Source organism: Engystomops pustulosus, chromosome 4 (genome assembly GCF_040894005.1).
Source record: "Engystomops pustulosus chromosome 4, aEngPut4.maternal, whole genome shotgun sequence".
Taxonomy (NCBI): Eukaryota; Metazoa; Chordata; class Amphibia; order Anura; family Leptodactylidae; genus Engystomops; species Engystomops pustulosus.
Genome location: NC_092414.1, coordinates 93,119,428 through 93,143,646, shown reverse-complemented (window position 1 = coordinate 93,143,646; position 24,219 = coordinate 93,119,428). Strand labels below are relative to the sequence as shown.

General features: G+C 38.4%; 1 protein-coding gene and 1 long non-coding RNA gene across 16 annotated transcripts in view; one reads left to right on the top strand and one right to left on the bottom strand.

Moving 5' to 3' along the window:
• The window catches only part of KCNC2 (potassium voltage-gated channel subfamily C member 2), a 183,188-nt gene extending 179,262 nt beyond the window's left edge, over positions 1-3,926 (top strand). For 2 of the 15 annotated variants that reach the window (XM_072146739.1, XM_072146736.1), the window contains exons 5-6: positions 1,317-1,410; positions 2,910-3,926. In XM_072146739.1, coding sequence (XP_072002840.1) covers positions 1,317-1,378 — 62 coding nt within the window. In that variant the 3' untranslated portion in view covers positions 1,379-1,410; positions 2,910-3,926. Of the gene's footprint in view, positions 44-509 lie in introns of all 15 variants that reach the window. The other 13 variants (XM_072146742.1, XM_072146740.1, XM_072146743.1 and 10 more) reach the window with 8 other exon arrangements.
• Positions 3,927-5,919: 1,993 nt separating this feature from the next.
• Positions 5,920-23,458, bottom strand: LOC140129041 (uncharacterized). Its single transcript, XR_011855269.1, has 4 exons — positions 23,302-23,458; positions 22,847-23,088; positions 15,673-15,780; positions 5,920-6,456 (listed from the first exon to the last, which is right to left on the bottom strand). It is a non-coding gene; the product is annotated as an uncharacterized lncRNA (long non-coding RNA).
• Positions 23,459-24,219: the final 761 nt, after the last annotated feature.

The window sequence follows — 24,219 nt, the reverse complement described above, 5'->3', positions numbered from 1 at the left end:
ATGAAATGCTGTTGAATTAATGAAATACTGGCCCTAGAGAATGGTAAATTCATTATTATACTCCCCTTAAATGCATGGTTGCATGCATTAGCTTGACAGAGTTTGAACTGAATAACTTATGAATGAAAGGTTTGTTAATTTGTTTCCATCTGCACCTTAGCACTTGCTTTATGATTTGTCAGGGACATTCTGAATCTGAACTTAGCATTTCCTTTGTTGCTTTTTGTATTTTATTATGCATTTTGACCATACAGTTTAACATGTCATATTATTTCGGCTAACACAGTTATAGATCAAATCAAGATCGTGCAATGATTAAGAAAGTTTCTTCTTTAAAGAATGTAATTTTGTATGTGGTTAATGATTGACCTATAACTTGTCTCAGCCCTTCATTACTGTTGACATAAACCAATTTGATGGACTCATAATTGATTGCATTTCATTTTACTGTTTGTCTCTGTCTTTTTCTGGTTGAATTCAACTGATGTCTGTGCAATATTTCGTAAAAGGATATGAGAAATCCCGAAGTTTAAACAACATAGCTGGCTTGACTGGCAATGCCTTGAGACTGTCTCCAGTAACATCACCCTACAGTTCACCTTGTCCTCTCAGACGTTCTCGGTCTCCTATCCCATCTATCTTATAAAACAGAATACACCAATCTGACAAATAGAATTCTCTCAAGCCCTATTGACCACATAATGGAAATAATTAAATGTAACATTAACTCTAGGCTCTATCCAGACAACATAAACACTGCATAATCCCAGCTGGAAATGCTAGGAAACACCATTTTGTCAGCAGACATTTCACTCTGATGCTTGTAAACGTGTTTATCCTGTGGAATTTGTGCATATCTACTGACCTGATTTCTTTCTGGCAATAAAGAGGATAGAGTATGGATGGACCGGCCAGTATATTTAATATTCACATATATTTTCAGGGACATACAGCTATACCAATGTGCTTCCAAATGATAACCAACACTTCATTGAACGTTCATTTCTTGTGAGTTTCTGATCCATTCGGAAGATGTCTGGGATCCTGTCTTTAGAGCTCGCAGTGTAACAGATCAGACCATTTGCATGGACCATCCCGTCTACACATCATATCAATGCAATGTTGCAATTTAAAGGAGCTACAAAATGGCTCTGAACATAAGCTTGGCATCGTATATCATCTGCTAATCAGTTGTCCTGCCAGTAGGATTTTGTTTTTTATCTTTTTTATTTCCATTGGTATTTTTAGATGACTTTTATTTGTATTAATATACTGTGTAATAGAGTACCGAAATGTCTCTGGTTGTTTGCACACAGATAACTGCAAAGAGGTTGTCATTACTGGTTACACGCAAGCAGAGGCCAGATCTCTTTCATAATGGCTTGGGAAGGCACAATACATGTGAAAAAGGTAACTGCCATCCAGGCTTGCAATTTTAAGCTAGCAGGTCTTCTTCCTACACAAGGGTTCTTCAAAGTTTCCACATGCCAAATTCTAAGAAATAGAGAAAGAATCTTGTGTACTGCATGTTTCAGTTAATTGATGAGGGCTGTATATTTTTAAAGGATTTTTTTTGACCAGCCTTAAACATCTTGAATCCAATTTGGCATTTTTTTAAAGTCAACGTTTTATTAAATATTTCTGTTGAAATTTGTTTGTCATATATGTTCATGTTGGTTTGTCTAACCAGTTGTTAAGTTGTTTCATCCACCTCTCTTCAAACACTCAAACTGTGCCTGTACACAACTAGTTCAAGGCTGCATTTTTTTCTTTTGCGTTTTGCTGTGTTATATGTGCTTTAAGTATGGTTGATGTTCTACAGAATTGAATTATGTAGAAAGTAAATTACTTATTTTTGACATGATATAAAAGCCATTTAACATTGCCACTTACTGCAAAAAGTCATCTATTTCTAAAGATAAAATAATGTTCAATTATATCACATTTAGAATAGGTCAACTTTATTACTCAAGCTGTTGCTGCACCGTATTATTAGCAGTCATTTTGTATGCACTTTGCAGAACATGAAATACACTGGGGGCCCTCAACAGCTATGAGTGATTGGTTTCCTATTTTAAAGGACTTGCTCAGGATGAGTGAAATTGTTCTTTTTTTTTCTACAAAAGTAGTCCTTCTCTTGCCCATGGACAGTGTTTAGCATTGCAGCTAAGAATTATTACATTCAATAAGAATGTGGTGCAATACTAGATTCAACCAATGGACAACAATTGTACCATTTCTGGGGCCTCTTTTACCGATCCTGGACAATTACTTTACCTTATTTTGAATTCAGCTTTTAAGCATAAAAATATTTTTTTATTAACAATACTAAACGCTGACGTCATTCTCACAACTTGTAATCATATGCACAGGATATTCCCTTTGCCTGTGCAGCATATCGTATAAATAAAATCCATTAAGTCTCAGTTTCATATAGGTTAATTTATAAAAAGGGAGATTCAACATACATTTTTGGACAGTATAACTCACAGGAACCAATTGATGCTCTTCAAATAACTGGCCAGCACTTTTTAAAATCTTGCCTACTATTTGATTTACAGGTCGTGTGACCGGTGACATCAGTGTTTAGCTCTTGTTTCATTAAGTAATGATGTTTTGGGCTGGTAATAAGGAGAAAATAATAAAGGATAGACTTAAAAGTTAGTAAGATGCTTTCCAAATTGTTATCAATCTGACCTAAGCAATATGTTATATTCATAGAGTAATGTAAATTATAATGGTATATACCAAAATCAATAGCATGAGCTGCAAGAACGAGTTTATATAGAAATCAATAATGATCATATTTTAAATGATAGAAATGATATAATATGACAGTAAAAACATTAGCATAGTATTTTAATCAAGGGAATTAATACAATATTTGGTGCTGCTGTTATTGACTACAGTGTTATACGGAATTTATCATGGATTTGTGACTGCTGAAAAGGGGACAGTGGAATTTAGCCATAACAAGGACTTTACTGGAAAGAAACTCCTGCTGGTGAATGGGCCCTAGATGTAAGCCTCTCATGTTTCAAGGTAGTGAATAAGATCTGATGTCCAGCTCGATCAGCAAAGTGCAACAATCACAGACTGAAATGTTTCAGATGCCAACTACCTGAAAGGTCTGTGCTGGCATATTAGCTGTAAATAAATGTGAGCATGGAATATACGCTATTTTCATCAATATGAGTACATGTTCGATTGTACGGTTCCTATTGATCAATGTGTGTGTGTAAAATCCCCATACATTTTGGATTACCTCACAATCTCTAGTACCTGCAGTACTCTAATTTGTGCTGTAGATTGTATAGAAATGCACATAGAGGTGTATGTTGACTTATCAGGATCTGTTTTGAACAGGTCTATCCTCATTTCTTGCTATTTGTACTGCAGAAGATTTATAGTGGTGATAGTTCACTTAGTGGTGATGTTTCATTAGACAATGTAGGCTCAATGGACAGAAGGCTGTCACAGTGTCTTCTGGAACACCACCACTTAGTACTCATGGACTGTATTTCATATCCCATCAGATAAATGTATTGTACTATCTTCCCCTTTCCTAGAATATTTCATGTTAAACATGCCAGAATTACTTTGCCATTCAAAAATGAAAATGTTAGTTAGCTGGCAATTCTTACCATCCATTCTATGAGATAAAATGTAAGTATTACCAATAAAATCATGGTGGCAAGAACATATTGGTAGTGTGTGCTTAACTCCGTTGCTTTGTCATCACTACAGGATCCAGCAGCATAAATATTTGTTGTATAAGAATATTCATTTTATTTTTTTGCCAAGGAAAGAGATATCTTTTTATCTGTGCTGTGCTATAAAAATGTGAATTGTTACTTGTTACTCTGTCAATGATAATGTACATTTCGGTTAATAAAATAAAATATTTTTCCTTTATTTAAAGAAGATTTCTATTTGGCCTCTTATTCTTATTTCAATGACGAGTGAATTCAGAATATTACATTCATATGGTGGCTCTGTAGAATATATCGTGGCTTAAACCTAATATCAAAGAAATTACTGAGTAAACAGGACATGCTAATGAAAATAGTGTGCTATTAAACTTTGTTAGCATTGGAAATCCACATGATAACGGACAGTAATAAGGTTAATTAGATGGAATAACAAGACTTTGCTTTGAGATTCCACAATTATTGTCCATCATGTTAACTTGGTAAAGTACACATGTAATGGAAATATTCTTATTTGACTGGTGTAATATTTTGAGAGATGAGATAAATGCTTGATATATTTGGATGTTCTTGCAAGTCCTTTTTCCACACCTTTGCTTTCTTGAGTTGTACATCAAATATGTTATGCAGGACTATGTGCCAATCTAACATGTATCTAATATGGTTATCTAAATGATGTGGCAAATTCCGGTGAGATTATGTCTGGCATTTTAAATTTAAAACATGCCCAATGCTTTCTTCATAAAGAAGCATCTACTTTATTTCCTCATTACGTATAATTCAGCAAGTAGTAACTTATTTAGTTATCCCCATCTGAATATTCCTTCTTCACTTGATCAGCTTGATAAAAATCAAAGTTTAGTTAACCCAACTATCACTTCCTTGCTTTCCACAAGGGATTCCAAACTTTTTTTGGTGACAAATGAATATAATTAGACAGCAGTCTGCTCCCCATCCAGTACTGTTATGAGGTATAGTGGGGTTGATATGCTGTGCTGAAGTATAGTGGGATTGATAACACACCATGGAGAAAGAGAAGTATAAAAACCAAGCTACATCATAGGAATATAAGTGCTATAAATATTTAAGGGGTTTAATTTTAACCGCTTAGTGATGTTTACACAATAAAGATTATTTTTACTTTTACAATTGTACTTAATTTTATTGCTGTTTTAGGTCCTATCACTCAGTGGCCAGTGTAAGATTTCACAGTATGATGTAAGCCCACTCTGCAAATCTTGCATGCGTGTTAGTGTTTTCCTTCTTCAACCAGCTGGAAAAGAATGGGTGTTAATGAGTATGGTGTACAAATGGGTATTCTGATGGTATATTTCCTTTAACATGTGGGGGAGGGGGGGTACAAGTGTTTTCACTGGAGTACTTCTATAAGAGATATAGGATGCTGTGTCAGTGGCTTAATCTACTATTTCTTATAAAAATGCACTCTTTGGTCAAATGAACATGCATGTGTATAGGAAGATCATTAAAAGCATTCATCTAAAATATGTATAGCCACTGGTTAGCCATAGTCATTAGTGTTAATTCATTTATAAATCCTTTACTGCCTATACTGTCCTCTTTTTTAAGCCTATAATTATATTCTACAGAGATGTACATGTCTTGTGAATAAATTATTAAAACTTCATTTACATTTCTGCTGCTCTAAACATTGATATCATACTGCAACATCTATATGTTACATGTGGTACTGGAAGAAGGGAAACCAGTTATAGTGGAAGGTAAGTGGAAAAGGCGGCTAATAAAATGGGACTGTTTCAATCACTCTTGTCATATTTCTAATTATAACTTAAACATGGATCATGTGCTGGTGGTAATTTCTGAACCAAACACAGTGAAAGGAGCTGGGCTCCCAACATCATAGTCATCCTTGCTAATAGTCACTTCCTCCTTACATATCTGCCATCCCATACTGAAAACTTGACAGGGCAGTAGTGAGTCACTGCCTGCCATAGACAACACTATAACCATGTTTTCAATATGGAACAGTATAGCCGCAAAAAGGCAGTGCCTACAGAAACTGCAGTATAGATGACAATGACACCATGTTCCAAATTATTATGCAAATTATATTCATCTTTGCTTTACCTAAATGGTTGATGCAAATGACAGTCAGTATAAAAAAAGTCATCACCCGTTAGAGTATAAATCGAATTTTATTGAACAAACCTCCCAATGATAACGGTATATTCTTCAAAATTCAAAAAAACTCAAAATGCACAGTTCTAAATCATCATGCACAGTAGAGTTTCAAAACATTTTATAGGTTCTAAAGAACTGAAAATGGTAATTGGTTGAAATTACAGCATTGGGAGGTCACATTCACTGAAAGCAAAAGCTATTTCAATCCAAAACATTCTAATAGGCCAAGTTACACGTAACGTAGGCACCCTTCTTTGTTATCACCTTGACAATTCTTGCATCCATTCAACTTGTGAGTTTTTGGATAGTTTCTGCTTGAATTCATTTGCATGATGTAAGAGTATCCTCCCAGAGCTGCTGTTTTGATGTGAACTGCCTCCCACCCTCATAGATGTTTTGCTTCATGATACTCCAAAGGTTCTCTATATGGTTAAGGTCAGGGGAAGATGGTGGTCACACCACACCATGAGATTCTCTGCTTTTATACCCATAGCAGCCACAGAGGTATCTTTGCAGCATGAGATTGGAGTATTGTTATGCATAAAGATGAGTTTGCTCCTGAAGGCACAATTCTTCTTTTTTGTACCTTCGAAGAAAGTGGTTATTCAGAAAGTGAAAAGTGTAATACTAAAATGGAGACTACTTCCTTGAGCTAAAGTATGTTTGCTACAAAAATCAAAACCATCATTAAATAATACTTTTCAACATAAAATACATCTAATCATGAACATTCATGAATCCCTAAAGGAAACGTCTAGGGAAGATTTATTAACTCTTAAGCTATATTCAGACGATGTATGCCCGCCGTACCGTAGCACGGTGGGCATACATCGGCGCTGCGGAGAGGAGCAAAGGGATGAGCGCAGATCACCCCCGCCCCTCTCCTTGGGAGGACATGAATCAAATTTTCAGATGCATCACTGCTAACATGGACAACCCCTTTAAGGTTCCATTCACACGTCCATATAAACAGATATGACATGTGAACCACAAAGAGGAAGGAGAAGGAGAGGGTGAACCCTGCTCACTGCTCCTCTCTCCAAAGGGAGCTAAGTGACCACGTCATAAATCCAGGCAGGAATAGGACTTGGGGCACATTTACTTACCCGGACCCTGCGCAATCCCCAATCCAATGAGGATGATTTCCTGCATGTGTTGCTTCACCTTCTTCTTCCTGGTGCATGTAAGTGCTTAGCCTGCGAAATTTAAATGTTAAATCCCGTGCATAGTCTGAATCTATCTGATCCTCTGATGGCCTGTCCCCGATTTGTGTCGCGTAAAAGCCGGCGTGATTGCGACACAAATTGATCACATGCGACACAATCCCTGGCGCGATCCCTGAAAAGTCAGGAAAACCGACGAAAATGCGACCGCGGGACCCTTAGTAAATAAGCCCCAGTGTGCTAAGCACAACCTACCCATGCATAATGCACCTCTGTGGCAGTCACGAGTAGTCAAGGCTAGCTCACAGACATGTTAATGGAACCTGACTCTTCTTTGTCTAGTTTTATTTTTGTATCAAAATAATTGCAGATGAGAAAATAAAAATGTAATGAAAGCAATGCTATAAATAGGTCAAGACATTTGCTGGTGGTTGTGGAGCAAATGTGGTTGTGGAACATAGCTCTTCTTTTTCAAGACTCCAAAGCAGAACACCCAGGATCCCGACATCCAGGAGTTGTTATTCCGATACCTTTATGGAAACTAAATTTACTCCTTGATTGCTAATGAAATACTAATGTACAGCGAATTATCATCAACTTTGAATTATTTTGAATGAAATGTTCACTGGATAATTAGAAGATGAGAACATGTCTTATGAGAATCAGCTAAGTGTTCAATTAGTAATGCAAATGTTGCTTTTTAATGAATGATAGTTTGCATTCAGCATCTATAATACAACTGATAACCAATTCTTGCAGTGCTTGAAGATATGCAATATTAGATTGACAAACTAAGTAATAGCAGATAATGTAGATATTTTCAATGATAGTTCACAAGTTTCACATTACCTTTATATGAAAACAGCCCATTATTTATGCATTATGTTAGCAAACAATTAAGTGAACACAGTGGGTGAGATAAAATTAGCTTGAGTAATGGTGTCAATTTTACCAGAAAAATTCTTTGCACTAAACTAAACGTTTTAGATTAGGCTTTTATGAATACCAGGATATGGGGTGCGGCTTATCTGTAACAAGGCATGGTCTTGGTATAGTAGCTATTGCAAATATTCTGACATTAAACTAAAGCAAAGTGCAAAATTTCCATTGAGGAAATGTGCAGTTTTTCTTTATCTGAAACCCACAACAGCAAAACCCTAAACAGCAGAAATTCCTTTTGCGCCACACCAGCAGTAAATACCATTTTATTATTGAAATAATTGACATGCTGTGGGTTTACTACAGATCATTTTTTGTAAAAGTTAGAGAGGTGTTGTGGCCTACTTGTGCACCCGCACCACCGATATTGAGTGACGTGTACTACTCTTATAGATGTAAGTTAGAAACATCTCAGAACAATAGTTGTCATTAAAAATAAGTCAGGTTGTTATATATTGATAAGATCTGTAGCTCACATTCCCAACAATGGGGCAGATTTACTTACCCGGCCCATTCACGATCCAGCGGCGCGTTCTCTGCGCTGTATTCGGGTCCGGCCGGGATTTATTAAGGCAGTTCCTCCGACGTCCACCAGGTGGCGCTGCTGCACTGAAGTTCCCTGGAACGCACTGGAATACACCGAGCCGGGCTGAGTGAAGGTAAGTGCAAGCTCTGCGACACATTTTTTGTTTTAAATGCAGCGTTTTTTCCGTATCCGTCTGGTTTTCATTCGGCCACGCCCCCTAATTTCCGTCGCGTTCATGCCAGGGGCAATTTAGGGGAAATCGGTGCAAATCGGAAATATTCGGGTAACACGTTGGGAAAACGCGAATCGGGCCCTTAGTAAATGACCCCCATTGTCTATAACTACTTGTATCTATTGTTCTGTGGGAGACAGAACCACAAGCCTGTGATTTCAAAAATCCTTTTCTTTAATATGATAGCAAAATCTTGCTTCTAGGTACTATAGAATGCAAGATAGAGACGTTTGAATTGAAGCTTTTACTCCAGCCTTTAAAAGTTACTCAGCTTTGCTCACTTACATATACAGAGGTAAACCGGTGACCCACCAAAACAATGTGAAGATTTTAATGGGTTTATGCAAGTAAAGTAAAAATGTAACTAGAAACACAAGTTAATATTTTAAATTTAGCCTATTTTCAATAGATCATTGTAGAAGACAAGGAGTCAAAATATCACAAATACGGAAGTCCAGAAAATATTAGAAAGCTTCAAATATTACAGATATATCGTTAACATTTTCTGTGTTTAGAGTTGCAGCTATAGATCTATTGAACTAAAAATGCACATGAACCTTGCAAATTCCTGATTTCTGACCATAGGGTGGAAAATTATTATACAGCAATTTTACAATTTACAACACTGGGTTGATTGAAAATATTACTAATGATCAATGAGGAAACTGCTAGACATGGACACAGGAAACTGAATGAGGAAACTGATTTTTATTAGGTATGTCTAGATATTACATGAAAATGGTATCTTATTGTCCGTTGTGATAAAGCAGGTTAACTGGTTCGCACCCGCCCGCCGTGTATTCACGTCGGCGGTCAGGCCCCGCTTCATGGAGCCCTCTCCATAGCTGGTATATCTTTGCTGCATATTGCAGCCAAGACTTACCGGTAACACCCGCGATCGGTGCTAGCAAATCCCCATTTACTGCCATACTTTAGTATGGCTGTATATGATAGGATCGATCAGACAACCTAGGGTTAAAGTACCCTAGGGAGTCTGAAAAATAGTAAAAAGAAAAATAAAAAAAAGTTTTAAAAAATTTAATAAAAAAAGCTAAAAATTCAAATCACCCCCCTTTCCCTAGAACTGACATAAATATAAATAAACAGTAAAAATCATAAACACATTAGGTATCGACGCGTCCGAAAATGCCCGATCTATCAAAATATATTAACCGTTTTTCAATGCGTTTAACCCCGTAATGGAAAATAGCGCTTTTTTGCCATTTTGAAAAACATAAAAAAAATCTATAAAAAGTGATCAAAAGGTCATACACTCCTAAAAATGATATCATTGAAAATATTATCAAATGTCACAAAAAATGACACCCCCCACAGCTCCATACACCAAAGTATGAAAAAGTTATTAGCGTCAGAAGTTGGCAAAATCAAAAAAATAATTTTTGTACAGGAGGTTTTCATTTTTGTAAATGTATGAAAACATTATAAAACCTATACAAATATGGTATCCCCTTAATCGTACCAACCCAAAGAATAAAGTAGACATGTCATTTGGGGTGCTCAGTGAAAGACGTAAAATCCAAGCCCACAAGAAAATGGCGCAAATGCGTTTTTTCACCATTTTCACTGCATTTAAAAAAATTTTCCCGCTTCCGAGTACATGGCATGGAATATTTAATACCATCACTATGAAGTGCAATTTGTTACGCAGAAAACAAGCCATCACACAGCTCTTTACGTGTAAAAATTTAAAAGTTATAGATTTTTGAAGGTGGGGAGTGAAAAATGGACATGAAAAAACAGGAAAGGGCCCGGTCCTTAACCGGTTAATGTTCTTGTCACACAGTAGCTGTGATACACTGCACCTACAATTGGAAGAATATAATTTTATAAAGAACACAAATACTGAGGAACAAACAGTGAGAGAAGACAAGTTTTCCAGTACAATGACCTCTGTGATCTATAAATGTGAACCTAGAATTTTGCTCTCAGTGAAATTAATATACATTTTAGAATCATTGAGGCACGTTTACTAAGGACCTTGCACCATTTTTCTGTCGGACCTTTCAGTGAAAACTTCTTGCCTGTGTATTTAAGAAGTGTCTGAGAAAGATTTCTGCCGCATGTGACACAATTGTGGTTCACGCTGCACTATTCTTCATGCAACACAAATTTCTGGATTGAAGGGGTGTTCCGATGCTCAGTTGGCCTGTGCAACCCATTTAACAAACAAAGTCTGACAGAGTAGTGTCACACGGTCTATGTTAAAGGTGCACCAAAGAAAAGTGGTGTACTCTTTGGCGGCAGTACAGCTTTGTGAAGAAAGGGCGACAGAAATCCTGAATCTGGCGCACTGTGCACACTACACAGGCAAACTGCACATAGTACAGACTGACCTGTTCTAAGTAAATGTGCCCCATTGTTCTAAGTTGCCATTTACACTGTACAATAATAGTGATAAACTGTAACTGTAATCAGGTCAGATATGTTGTCTAACTATTTACAACCATGAGGTTCAGGAGATAAACTCCTTATGGAGATATTGCCTTTGCAGGTCACCTATACAGGTGTATGGGGTCTTAAAGATTACAGACCCGGACCCTTACATAAAATATCAAAATTACCAAAGCTCGAATAGAGGATTCTAAACTGAAGTTTGAGACATGCCCTGTCACTTTCACAAGCAGCAATTCCAGATCCATTTTTTCAACATTTTGCTACATCTACACAAAATTGTAATAACATTGTAACTGGTAGGAACTGCTGTTTTTTCCCAATTTTTTTTTGTTACTAATATAACAAGATGAACTAATTTTAGACCACTTTTATTATTTCTCCTTCCACTATTGTATATAAGGAAAAATAACCACCAGTATCAGGTATCACATTCTTACATACCTTTCTGACAACCACTTGTATTCCTTCCCCAAATTCCTATATATGTGGGCAAAGCCAAATGGCATTAATCCCGTAGCGACGTGCGTCGGGTGTGGGTGCATGGACAGGGCTCACGGGCTGAGCCCTCTCTATAGCCGGTAAGTCTTTGCTGCATTTTTCAGCAAAGGCTTACCGGTAACACCCGCGATTGGTGCTAGCAAAGTTGCCAGCAGGTTCAAATATGGCGGCGCATGGAAGCAGCCATCTTGGTGACGTTCTTTGCTCCCTGTGATGTCATCGGGGAGCAGCGATCCGTCGCCATGACAGCCTCGGGTCTTCCGAAGACCCGAGGCTGTCTCGCTTTAACCCTTTCATTACAATGTCTGATCAGCACATTATAATGAATGAGGAGGAAAATCCCCATATACTGCCATACTGTAGTATGGCAGTATATGATAGTATTGATCAGACAACCTAGGGTTAAAGTATCCTAGGGAGTCTGAAAAACAGAAAAAAATTTAAAAAGTTTAATAAAAAATATTATAAAAAACCCTAAAAACTCAAATCACCCCCCTTTCCCTAGAACTGATATAAATATAAAAAAAAGTAAAAATCACATACACATTAGGTATCGCCGCATCCGCAAATGCCCGTTCTATCAAAATATAAAAATGCTTCTTCTCTGAGTTTAACCCTGCAGTGGAAAATAGCGGCCAAAGTAAAAAATGGCATTTTTTGCCATTTTGAAAAATATAAAAAATTCTATTAAAAGGTTGTACAGTCCTTAAATGGTAGCATTGAACATTTCATCAAAGTCTCACAAAATGACACCACCCATAGGTCCGTACATCAAAGTATGAAAAAGTTTTTAGCACCAGAAGATGGCAAAATACATTTTTTTTTTGTACAAGAGGTTTTAATTTTTGTAAATGTACGAAAACATTATAAAACCTATACAAATTTGGTATCCCTGTGATCGTACCAACCCAAAGAATAAAGTAGACATGTCATTTGGGGCGCACAATGAAAGCTATAAAATCCATGCCCACAAGAAAACGGCACAAATGCGGTTTTTCACCATTTTCACTGCATTTGGAAGGTTTTTCCTGCTTCCTAGTACATGGCATGGAGTATTCCATAGACTTCATACGCTATGAAGTACAATTTGTTGCACAGAAAACAAGCCATCACACAGCTCTGTGCGTGGAAAAATAAAAAAGTTATAGATTTTTGAAGGTGGGGAGTGAAAAATGGAAATAAAAAAACAAAAAGGGCTAGGTCGTTAAGGGGTTAAACAAATCAGTCCTATTAAAGTCACATTTGGGATATTTCCTCAAATAAGAATTCCTTTCCCTGTCAACTCCTGTTCTAACATAAGTTTGGATTGGTAATTCATCTAATGTATCCAGTCCCTAATATGTAGAAACTGCAAGGACAAGTTGTAATATCTCGGCAGCGGCGCTTGGATGCCTCCCTTAAATTTTTCTAGTGTCATTTTGTTATAGGCATTATGTGCCCTCTTTTCCCTAATGGACAAAGGCAGACTAAAGTTTTGACCTGAATGTCACAAGAGTAGAGGAATTTGTACTTGATAAAGCAATCCTCCAAAATTTTGAGTAAGTGGTCCTGACCAAATAAAGAGAGAGGCAATGATTCCCACCTCTTTAATTCTGCAGTATCTTCTAATAATCTAAGTTATGAGGGAGAGAGAGTGTTTTTCTTATTTTCATTCTATAATAGGTTATGCAGTATATGAACTAGCATCTTTTACCCCCGCCCCTGCTCTGCACCAAGAAAAGGTATGGCGCCACTTCAACACCACTAAAATAAAAAAAATCCCTGAGCCTTGTTGGCATACATCCCCTGGTATTGCATGAATCATGTACTGTGATAGACAGACTATTATTTCTAATAGTTGAAGACTCATTAAGGACAGATTTTGTTCCATAGGACTGGCACATAGCAAATGTGGTGCCGATATTTAAAAAAAGGTCAAAAAGTGATCCTGTAAACTACAGACCTCTAAGTCTAACATTGGTTGTTGGGAAAATATTTGAGGGGTTTGTTAGAGATGCTATCCTGGAGTATCTAACTGTGCATTACCTTATAACCCAGCATCAGCATGGGTTTGTGAGGAATCGGTCCTGTCAGACTAATCTGGTTGACTTCTAGGAGGAGGTAAGTCCCAAATTGGACCTGGAGGCTGTGAATGTTGTGTATATGGATTTTTCCAAGGCATTTGAGACAGTGTCACATAAAAAATTAGTACATGAAATGAGAATAGGAAATGCTGGGAATAGGGGAAAATCTGTGTATTTGGATATGCAAATGTCTTAGTGATATAAAACAAAGGGTTGTCATTAATGGCACATTGTCAGATTGGGTTGACGTTACCCATGGGATACCACAAGGGTCAGTACTGGAGCCACTTCATTTCAATATTTTTATTAATGACCTCTTAAAGGGTTTACAAAGTAGAATTTCTATATTTGCAGTTGATACTAAGTTCTGTACAGTAATTATTACAGTGGAGGATAGTATAACATTACAGAGGGATTTGTGGAAACTGGAGGCCTGGGCTGACAAATGGCAGATGATGTTTAATGTAGATAAACGTAAGGTTATATCCAGGGAGTTGTTCTGACTGCCATATCAGGGGTTGGAAGGAATTTTTCCCCGCTTTGGGCCAATTGGCATCAGCCTTGCAGGGTTTTTGCCTTCTTTTAGATCAATGAAATATAATGTATAGGTTGGATTTGATGGACTGATGTCTTTTACTAACCTCTTTTACTACAATACTATGATAATGTGTCTGGTACCAATCATTTATATATTCCAAGTGCAAGTGACCTGCAGGTTATATTCAGTCCTTGGATCACCTCCATCTCTTCTAATTCCCCTGCAATGCTGCAACTGGAAGAAAACTGCATGGTCTTACTGTTATCAAAGGCTCCTGCACCATCTTAGAGGGCTGCAATCTTTCTTAGAGCCCTGTGGTCACTGTGCGACAAGGCCACCATATCTTACTGTACCTTGAAAGTTCTGGGTGGCTGTGCCAGGAACTTTAAATGGACATGTGCAGGGTGTCCGCTAGGCCACAAACATCAGAACAAGACCTGTTGTTTGCAGCCGGATATTGCTCACGCTCGTATACATTTATCTTTACTCTCACATCACACCCAACCCAGCCGTTGCATTGTATTTTCTTGAAGCAGAAGAATTTCCACGACAAATTTGCTCAGTTAATGTTCTATTATTGATCTTAGTTTCTCATAGCTTGTAAGATCACAGTTTATACTGTAGCTATTTGAAATCAAATCTGTCATTTGATTATGTGACCACACAGGGCTATAGCTTGTTACAACATAAAAACTGAGAACGAAGACAGAGAAAAAAATCTACATGGTTGGAATAGCTTCATATTTTACCTGCACTACTTTCATCTATGTGTGGAAAGAAAGATAAATAGAATCATCATGTAAAAAGTCTATAAGAATTGAACATTTTATCTTAGATAAACACTGACCTGATGTAAAAGGTACAAATTCTAACAAAAAAAAAAAATACTCTGCAACTTCTTTAGTGTGAATAAAACCATGAATCCTGTTGTTTGACACAAACTATCTTGTATCTTTCAAGGATGACTGAGACACGTGTTGTTTTCAATCCAGACTTACATAATAGTGGCTTTAAGGCAATTGACCTTTGTGTCCATTTTCAAAAATGGCCTTGAGTACAAGGAATGCCTCTATCTTATTGCCTCCAATGATTTTCTTTGTGCAGATTCTTCCCTCTGAGCAATACTGAGGAATAACCTTCATTGTCATTTCACAGGGTAGCCATGCAGAAACGGTTTAAGAACATGTGAACATAAGATATATTGTATATTCCAGAGGACTTCGGAATTACCTGATGTTTAGGTAAAATGTTACATAAAACATAAAAAACCCTCTCTCTTTAAATGGAATGGAACATGTATATACAAATCATACAAATCATTAAAGGCATTGGTCACTCTTTTACATACATTTCCCTGTAGTTGGCCTTTAATATGTTAATAATAATCCCTGAATTCCAAACAATTGATTCATCATCCATGATGCTTACTTTAGTGCTGTCTGTGGATCCTTGTTTACATGCCTGTGCACTGATGAATAGGAGAGACCTGCAGCAGGAGATTGACATATCCTGGTCCCCCCTCCATTCTCCCTGTGTCTGTCATTGAGACCAATTGTGAGAAAAAAAGACACTGTGGAGCTCGCCATTAGGACAGACTGAAGGAGTGAGAGACAGAAAGTTTTGTATATATGCAGAATACTACATGGTGAGAACAGGGAAAGGACGAAGCTCTCAAAGGAGGCAAAGGTACAGGTACATAAGTATGCAGAGATATGTTTAATGTTATTTAAGTATTTTTTAATACTTTGTCTACCAGCCCCAAACCTATGTAGATAGCACAGATTACATTTTGTGTCATTGGTAATATAATATTTCTTCACATATATTTTCTATATGAGTGTTGCAAAAATTGATAGTCAGTCTTCTGCATCATGTTTCGTGAAAAGAGGTCAAGCCCCAAAACGTCATATAATGCTCCGCTAAGCGGCTTCATGTATGTCTTCAACCTGCAATACCCAATGCTTAATATATATATCATATTGAATAGTCAATAAAGAAAAATAATGCTTCTACATGCAGTCCTCCTTCTTGTTTCTTTCTCCAGTTACTTTCATCCTATCAAAACCCCTCCCTTCCTGATCAAGTTTCTATCTATCTGAAATGTCTTCTTATTCTGTCTTGCAAGCAAGATTGGAAGAAGCATGTCAATGTAGCATGCCAATGCAGCGAGTCAGGTTACATATAAGCTGTATGCAGGGTTAGGGGGCCATAAAAACCACCACCCAAAGGGGTCCACCCATAGCTGCACACACAAGACAACTAATGTCTCCAGTTACAGCGCTGGTAACCATTTCAAGAGAAACTACAGTGGGTACCAAGAGGATCATGAGAGAGGTAACCCAGGTGTATATATATATCTGCCTATTTATGTTCTTTATGTCATAAATGTGTGTATGTGTTAAAATAATCATTCAGCTTTCAATCCCAGAAATAAGGATAATTTGGAAAAATCTTCTATGTGGGTATATTATCACATTTAAGTCAAATACACACAAACAGATGTGGGGGAGAGCTCCTCACCCCTCCCCTCTCTATAGAAAGCCTAGCGTCCGGTACCATAATAAGGCAAAATATAGGAAAAACCACATTTTTGACTGGTGAAAAGAATGTTGATATGTAATGAATAATACAATGTCAGCAAATCCTATAAAGTTTGTAACAATAATTAATAAAATAATCCATACAAAGCAGCATTTAGGGGTAAAGAGGAATAAATGGCTAAAACTTAACTTTTATTCTAGTCATCACATAAGATAAAACCATATATACACAAAGTGAAAAAATGCAAGAAACTCATTGAAGTGAATTGCTGTGTGGAAGTGTACAATCTAAGATCATACATAACATATGGACATCTGGTGGGACAACATGCCATCAAATAAACATATAGTCATCTCCTACCGTGATTCAGACATCACATAAATAAGCAGGGTATGAGGGGCATCCGGAACTGTACTGTCCCTATGAAGAATCCCCTTGACTCCCGCCCTTACAAGGGCAGTCCACAGCTGTCTTTATCTCAAAGAAGCATGCCACCTGTGAGCGCCACCTTCCCTGAAGCGTTTCGTCACCTTGACTCTTCAGAGGGAATCTGGTAAAAATCAAAAACACCGTCCCTACTCCTGGCTTGGAGTGATTAAGCAACTAATGGCATGCAGACATTAAGGTAGCAATGCAAGCAATGCATCCCCCCATCTAAAACTCCCGGTTACACGTTCGTAATTAATACATCCAAGAATGGGAGACTGGCATCATGGATTTCTGATGTGAATCGCAGTCCCAGGTTGTTCTGGTTGAGTGACTTGACAAACCTATCAAACGCTTCAGCTCCTCCACTTCACAGAATGAAAATGTTGTCTATATAAGGAAGGAACAATTCCACATGTTCAATGCCCTCTGGTGGGTCCTCTCCGAATACCCATGTGGCCTCCCACCAGCCCAGGAGCAAATTAGGATATGAGGGAGCACAAGGGCTCCCCATCGCTGTGCCCCTGAGCTGGTGGTAAATCCGGCCATCAAACAGGAAAATGTTCCTGGTCAGAGTAAAGTATAACAGGTCCTGAATGAACCTGTTATGTGCCTGATATTGGGTGCCTCTACAGGACCGGAAGAATTCCACTGCCTCCAACCCTTTATCATATGGGATGGAAGACTACAAGGCCTCCACGTCTATACTCCCCAGTAGCATATTTGGTTCCACCGTCAACCCCTCTAGATAACTTAGCAGGTCGGCAGTGTCTCTCAGGTAAGATGGTAGTGAGAGAACAAAAGGGCATAGCACTGATATAAATGCCCATGTTTTGGCAAATTGAGTTTACACCCGACACTATGGGTCTTCCCTTTAGGGGTGTTAGCCCCTTATGTATTTTGGGAAGGCAATAAAATGTTGCCATCATCGGCATAGTGGGGGTCAAAAACTCCAATTCGTCATCATTAATAAGTCTAAGTGTTCTTGCCTCCGTGAGAATTGTTTTGAGTCTAGGTATATAGTCAGTAGTTGGATTATGGCCTAATATCTCATAACCTGTTTCTGTCCCCTAGTACAGCTTTACACATTTGGGCATATTTAGGTGTATCCATTATTACAATGTCCCCCCCCCCTTGTCCGAAGGTTTTATCGTAATCCCTCCATCCTTTTCCAAATCACGAAGTGCTAATATTTCTTCCCTGGTACAGTTATGCACAGTGTTAGTTGGTTTAAGTTCTTTTAATTTTGTGCAAACTAACTGTGTAAACACATCAATACAGGATATGTCACCCTGTGGAGGCATCTTATTGCTTTTGTTTTTAAGTGTAGTGAAGGGTCCCTGTCGGGTCTGAGTGTTCTAGGCTTGCTAGCATCCTCACATCCTCAACCATATTGGGGGGTACACCCAACTCCCTGCTGGATTTCTCCTTCTGTTTTATGATCCTTCAGAGAGAGGCAAAGTGGGTCTATAAATTGGATACCACTATGCCTAAGGGCCTGAATGACCAACTTAGTTTTACACACTTTCTCTAATAGGGGTGATCATCAGGTCCCTCTTTCCTCCCTTTGCACATCCCCACACACGACTCCTAACACTAGGGTCCATTGTAGTAAGCTATAAGTTTTACAATATGTCATAAGAATATCATTTACCAAAATACTACGTGATGACACGATGGCACACGGTCTTCTGCATGCTCAATGACTAAGTATATGTTATGGTATTGACTATGTATATGCGACGGCACACGTTTTCCTATGTGTATATTGATCAAGCATATGCCATGGTACTGATTACGCACATGCGATGGCACACTGAGTTTTTTCATGTGCATTGACTAAGCACATGTCTTGGCATATGCGATTTATGGTACTTTATCGGCTGCACTCAGGCCACTCACTGTTTACCTGTATTTAAGACTAATTGCGTCTACTATAGTTTACTGGCTGCACTCAGGTCCTGTACTATTTACCTGCATTTAACCCCTTCCCGCCGCGGCCCTTTTTCGATTTTGCGTTTTCATTTTTCACTCCCCACATTCAAAAATCTGTAACTTTTTTATTTTTCCATGTACAGAGCTGTGTGATGGCTTATTTTCTGCGTAACAAATTACACTTCAAAATGGTGGTATTTAATATTCGGTACGATTTTAGTAATCGGTACGATTACGGGGATACCAAATTTGTATAGGTTTTATAATTTTTTCATACATTTAAAAAAATTAAAACCTCCTGTACAAAATTTTTTTGGGGAATTTTGCCATCTTCTGGGGCTAATAACTTTTTCATACTTTGGTGTATGGAGCTGTGGGTGGTGTTGTTTTTTGCAGATTTTGATGACGTTTACAATGTTATCATTTTTAGGACTGTACGACCTTTTGATCACTTTTTATAGAATTTAAAAAAAAATTTTAAATGGCAAAAAAGTGCCATTTTCGACTTTGGGCGCGATTTTCCGTTACGGGGTTAAACGCAGTGAAAAAACGTTATCGTATTTTGATAGATTGGGCATTTTCGGACGCGGCAATATCTAATGTGTTTATGATTTTTACTGTTTATTTATATTTATATCAATTCTAGGGAAAGGGGGTGATTTGAATTTTTAGGTTTTTTTATTATAATTTTTTTATTTTAACTTTTTTTTATTTTTATTTTTACTATTTTTCAGACTCCCTAGGGCACTTTAACCCTAGGTTGTCTGATCGATCCTATCATATACTGCCATACTACAGTATGGCAGTATATGGGGATTTTACTACTCATACATTACCATGTGCTGACAGCACATGGTAATGAATGGGTTAACCCGAAGTAGCTTCGGGTCTTCGTGAGACCCGAAGTTACCATGGCGACGGATCGCCGCTCCCCGATGACGTCACGGGGAGCGACGATCCACGGAAAGATGGCGGCACCGATTGCCGGTGTTACCGGTAAGCCTTTGCTGCAATATGCAGCAAAGACTTACCGGCTATGGAGAGGGCTCGGCCCGCGAGCCCTCTCCATGTAGCGGGACCAGACATGTGACGTACTATTACGTCACATGTCGGTAAGGGGTTAAGATTAATTGCGGCTCTCTAGAGCTTGGAGCCTGCCTCTTACCTGCCACAATAAACTGCGATACCTTCCAGTGGTAGATGCGCCCACAGGGCATACAAGCGTCACTATGGAGACGCGTTCACGCGATCTTCCCCGTTGTATCCGAGCATGCGCACTCTATCCCCGGAACGAACCTGACAGTTTACAATGCAGTCTGCTGCATATCATACAGCGGACCGCCCCCAACCAATAGGATCTCTCCCTAGGGTAGGTGTGCCCAATGAGCAACTACAGGAGGCGGGGTTTTAGATTTAAAGAGACGGAAGTGCCTTCTATCTGGCGCGAATTGCCAGTCAGCCTGCATACCGCGTCTCTTAGTCCACCACCAGGACTGGAGACCAGCAGGGCATTATTTGTCCATAGCTTCAGCAAATAGCGGAGCTAGCTTTGCTTCAACCAACAGCGGAGCTACCTTAATGTCTGCATGCCATTAGTTGCTTAATCACTCCAAGCCAGGAGTAGGGACGGCATTTTTGATTTTTACCAGATTCCCTCTGAAGAGTCAAGGTGACGAAACGCGTCAGGGAAGGTGGCGCTCACAGGGGGCATGCTTCTTTGAGATAAGGACAGCTGTGGACTGCCCTTGTAAGGGCGGGAGTCAAGGGGATTCTTCATAGGGACAGTACAGATCCGGATGCCCCTCATACCCTGCTTATTTATGTGACGTTTGAATCATGGTAGGAGATGGCTATATATTTATTTGATGGCATGTTGTCCCACCAGATGTCTATATGTTATGTTTGATCTTAGATTGTACACTTACACTCAGCAATTCACTCCAATGATTTTTTTGCCTTTTTTTCACTTTGTATATATATATATGGTATTATCTTATGTGATGACTAGAATAAAAGTTAAGTTTTAGCCATTTATTCCTCTTTACCCCTAAATGCTGCTTTGTATGTAATGAATAACACTAAAACATAAGAAATTCTGAGCACTATAGAGATGGAAAAGTGCGACTGTCCATATAAATTGTCTCAAACTTTGCTAATGGCCTGAATTGGAAATACACCTTTCTTTATGCTAATAAAATATGGAAAACCTTTTTAATCTCTTTAGTGGTTCTTCAAGGAGCTAGTAATTAAATAAGATTAAAATATAACTGCTCTTAAAATGAGAACATGGACTATATTTCCATAATTCAAATGTCCTGACAATTAAAAACTTCAAACACATGTTTTATCTTAGGAGCAAGTAGTAGAACTGCAGGGTTTTATATACACATGTCACATACATCGGTATTATGTAACAGTGAATTGACATTTCAAAGGTGACTTTGATAAATGTCTTGAAGGCATTCAAACAGCCTGCAATGTAATAACACATGAAAAAGGAATCAACATTGTGCACTGACATTGTAGCGCATGAACTCCCAAGGTACTAGTCTTGATTGCTACGGCTTTCAAAGCCAACTTACCCCATTTGCAAGAATCTAACACAAATTAGTTATTTCTTTCCACTTCAGCATATTAAACAAAGAGATGTGTGTCACAATACTGACACATATATGTAGAGGTTCAAGGTTAGAGAAGGTTTTAATACTGACATTTGGTGCGGGCATGTCCTCCTCTGCATCATAAGCCTGAAATTTGAGCTGAATCAGCACTTTACATAATTGCTGCCAATGTCATCAACATGTGGTGAAAAGCTAAGGGTGCCAACACACATTGTGACCGCCAAACGGACGGCATGCAGCATCATCCAATTAGTTCACTGTGCCGATATTTCACTACAAAATTATTATTTATTGATTATTTATGTACTGTTACTGTTATACAGTCACTAAATAATAATTTTGTAATGAAATATCGTTATGATGCATTAATTGGATGTGGCTCGCAGCATCCCAGCGGCTCCATGTGTTGAGCAGCCAATGCTGTTGATAAAAGTAGCTATTTAGTATTTTAACACAAAAAAGTAAAAAATAATAAGAGCACATATAATTATTTTGCTAATCTTTCTGGGAACTAGCATGGTTCTACTCTATTAAACTGCTCAAGATTACTACTTTTTTTTTAAAACTAGGTTAATGAACTTTAGTAACCAGGGACATTTCACTGAAGCCTAAAGCTGCACCATAATTAAACATTGGGGCATATCCCATGCTTTCAATGTGCCGTAGTGCTGGTATTCCTATGTAGCTGAAGGATACCCTGCACTGCCCAGTGATCTGTCCCTTGTCAAGATACAGAAAGAAGTGCAGGTCTTGAACTTGCCCATGAACTCGCCCATGAACTCTGTGCCTACCTACTTTGCTGGTCCTGCCCTCAACCAAGAGCAATAACTGGTCAACATTTTTACTGTGGGTATGTTCTCAGAACATATAACAAATAAATCTGAATAGAAACAGTCAGATAAATAGACACAAGTCACAATAACAGGGCCAAATCCAAGATGGTGTTGAGATACAGAATAGTAAAAATAGCAAAAGCAGAATAGCAAAAGAGAAGTCAGAAAGTAGAGCAAAGGTAAGAGTATACTCCAACACATAAAATACATTAGTACCACACATAGCAAGAGACTATTATAACCAACCTGGAATCAAGGAGGGCCAGATAAATGAGGAGTTCATGGATGCTATCCCAGAAGTTGATTGGCTCAGCTGTCCAACACTCAGCCCACATCTTTTGCAAAAACTAGGCTCCAAAAATGAGCAATACTAGGGAAAGAACAGCACTGTGATGATGGATCTTTGTCAAGCGGTAGGGTGCACGCCTCAGACGAACCTGGCTCCAAGGCTTGTGTAAGTCACAAATGAAAGATGCAAGAAAGCAGCACTGCAATGAAGAAGAAATGGTTTATTCACCAACAGTGAGAAATATACAATGTTTTAGCGCCTCCATGGAGCCATCACTAAGTGCTCATAAATATTCAAAAATACATATATGCAACAATGAAATAGTGCAAATATGCATCTCTTATTTACTAAACATTTCATGTAATCATCTTTATAAACCTTATAAACAAGTGAGGTGCTGGCGGACACTCACAAGCACATGGGTGGTGGTGGAGGTTTGTAAACAAATGCACTGAGCGTGCTTGATGTGGTTGCTATAAAACCAGAATGCCATACTGATACTGGTATGCTGATGGGTGGTCACATGGTAAATCTCCCATGTGACCAGCAGCCAGTCATGTGATCTGCTGTGACCCACATGACTCAATGACCTGATCTATTGAGGTCAGTAACAGCTGAACATAACTTTAAGCTGGTAATCAGGTGAGAGCCAACACCCACTGCATTATCATCATCAATCTAGTTGTACTGCTAATGCTATCTTAAGTACGGGAGAACCTGACAATACTGCATAAATGTTATGCACAAATGGCATGTCGCAAATTGTTCTGATTGAGACCAGGTTTTAGGCTAGAAAACAACACACAGAGTTGCCTGTGATTGATAGCTTCCTTTCTGATCTTTCCTTGGGAAAGCTGGGTGTAATTTGTAATTGTAATTTTGCAGCTGTACTTTGATGGACGCTGAACCATCAATGCTGGAGGCAGTGTCCATTGATCCTCTTATATTCTGTACTGCCATTTCATAGGTGCTGGTAATTAAATCTTATTTTGCTATCTTGTGCTATAGTCTTGTTTGCTATTCTGTGTATTTGAGCTAGACTTCACTTACCGGCCATTCTATTTGCTATGCGATTTTGTACCTTTGCCGCCATCTTGGTTTTCTGACCAGTTCTGTCTGACTCTGCTTGTCTGTCTCTATCTGTTGTTTGTCCATCTGTGTTTCTCCCAGTGTTACCACACTTTCCCTATCTCCCTATTCCATTGCCAGTACACTCCACCATCAAGCAGCTGCCCCATGAAATAAGTCTACGCTGTCACCTTTTAGGGTCTCTCAGGGTCTACTAGCAGGTTCCTGATAGGGCGGTATATATCGGCTGTAGGCCACTACT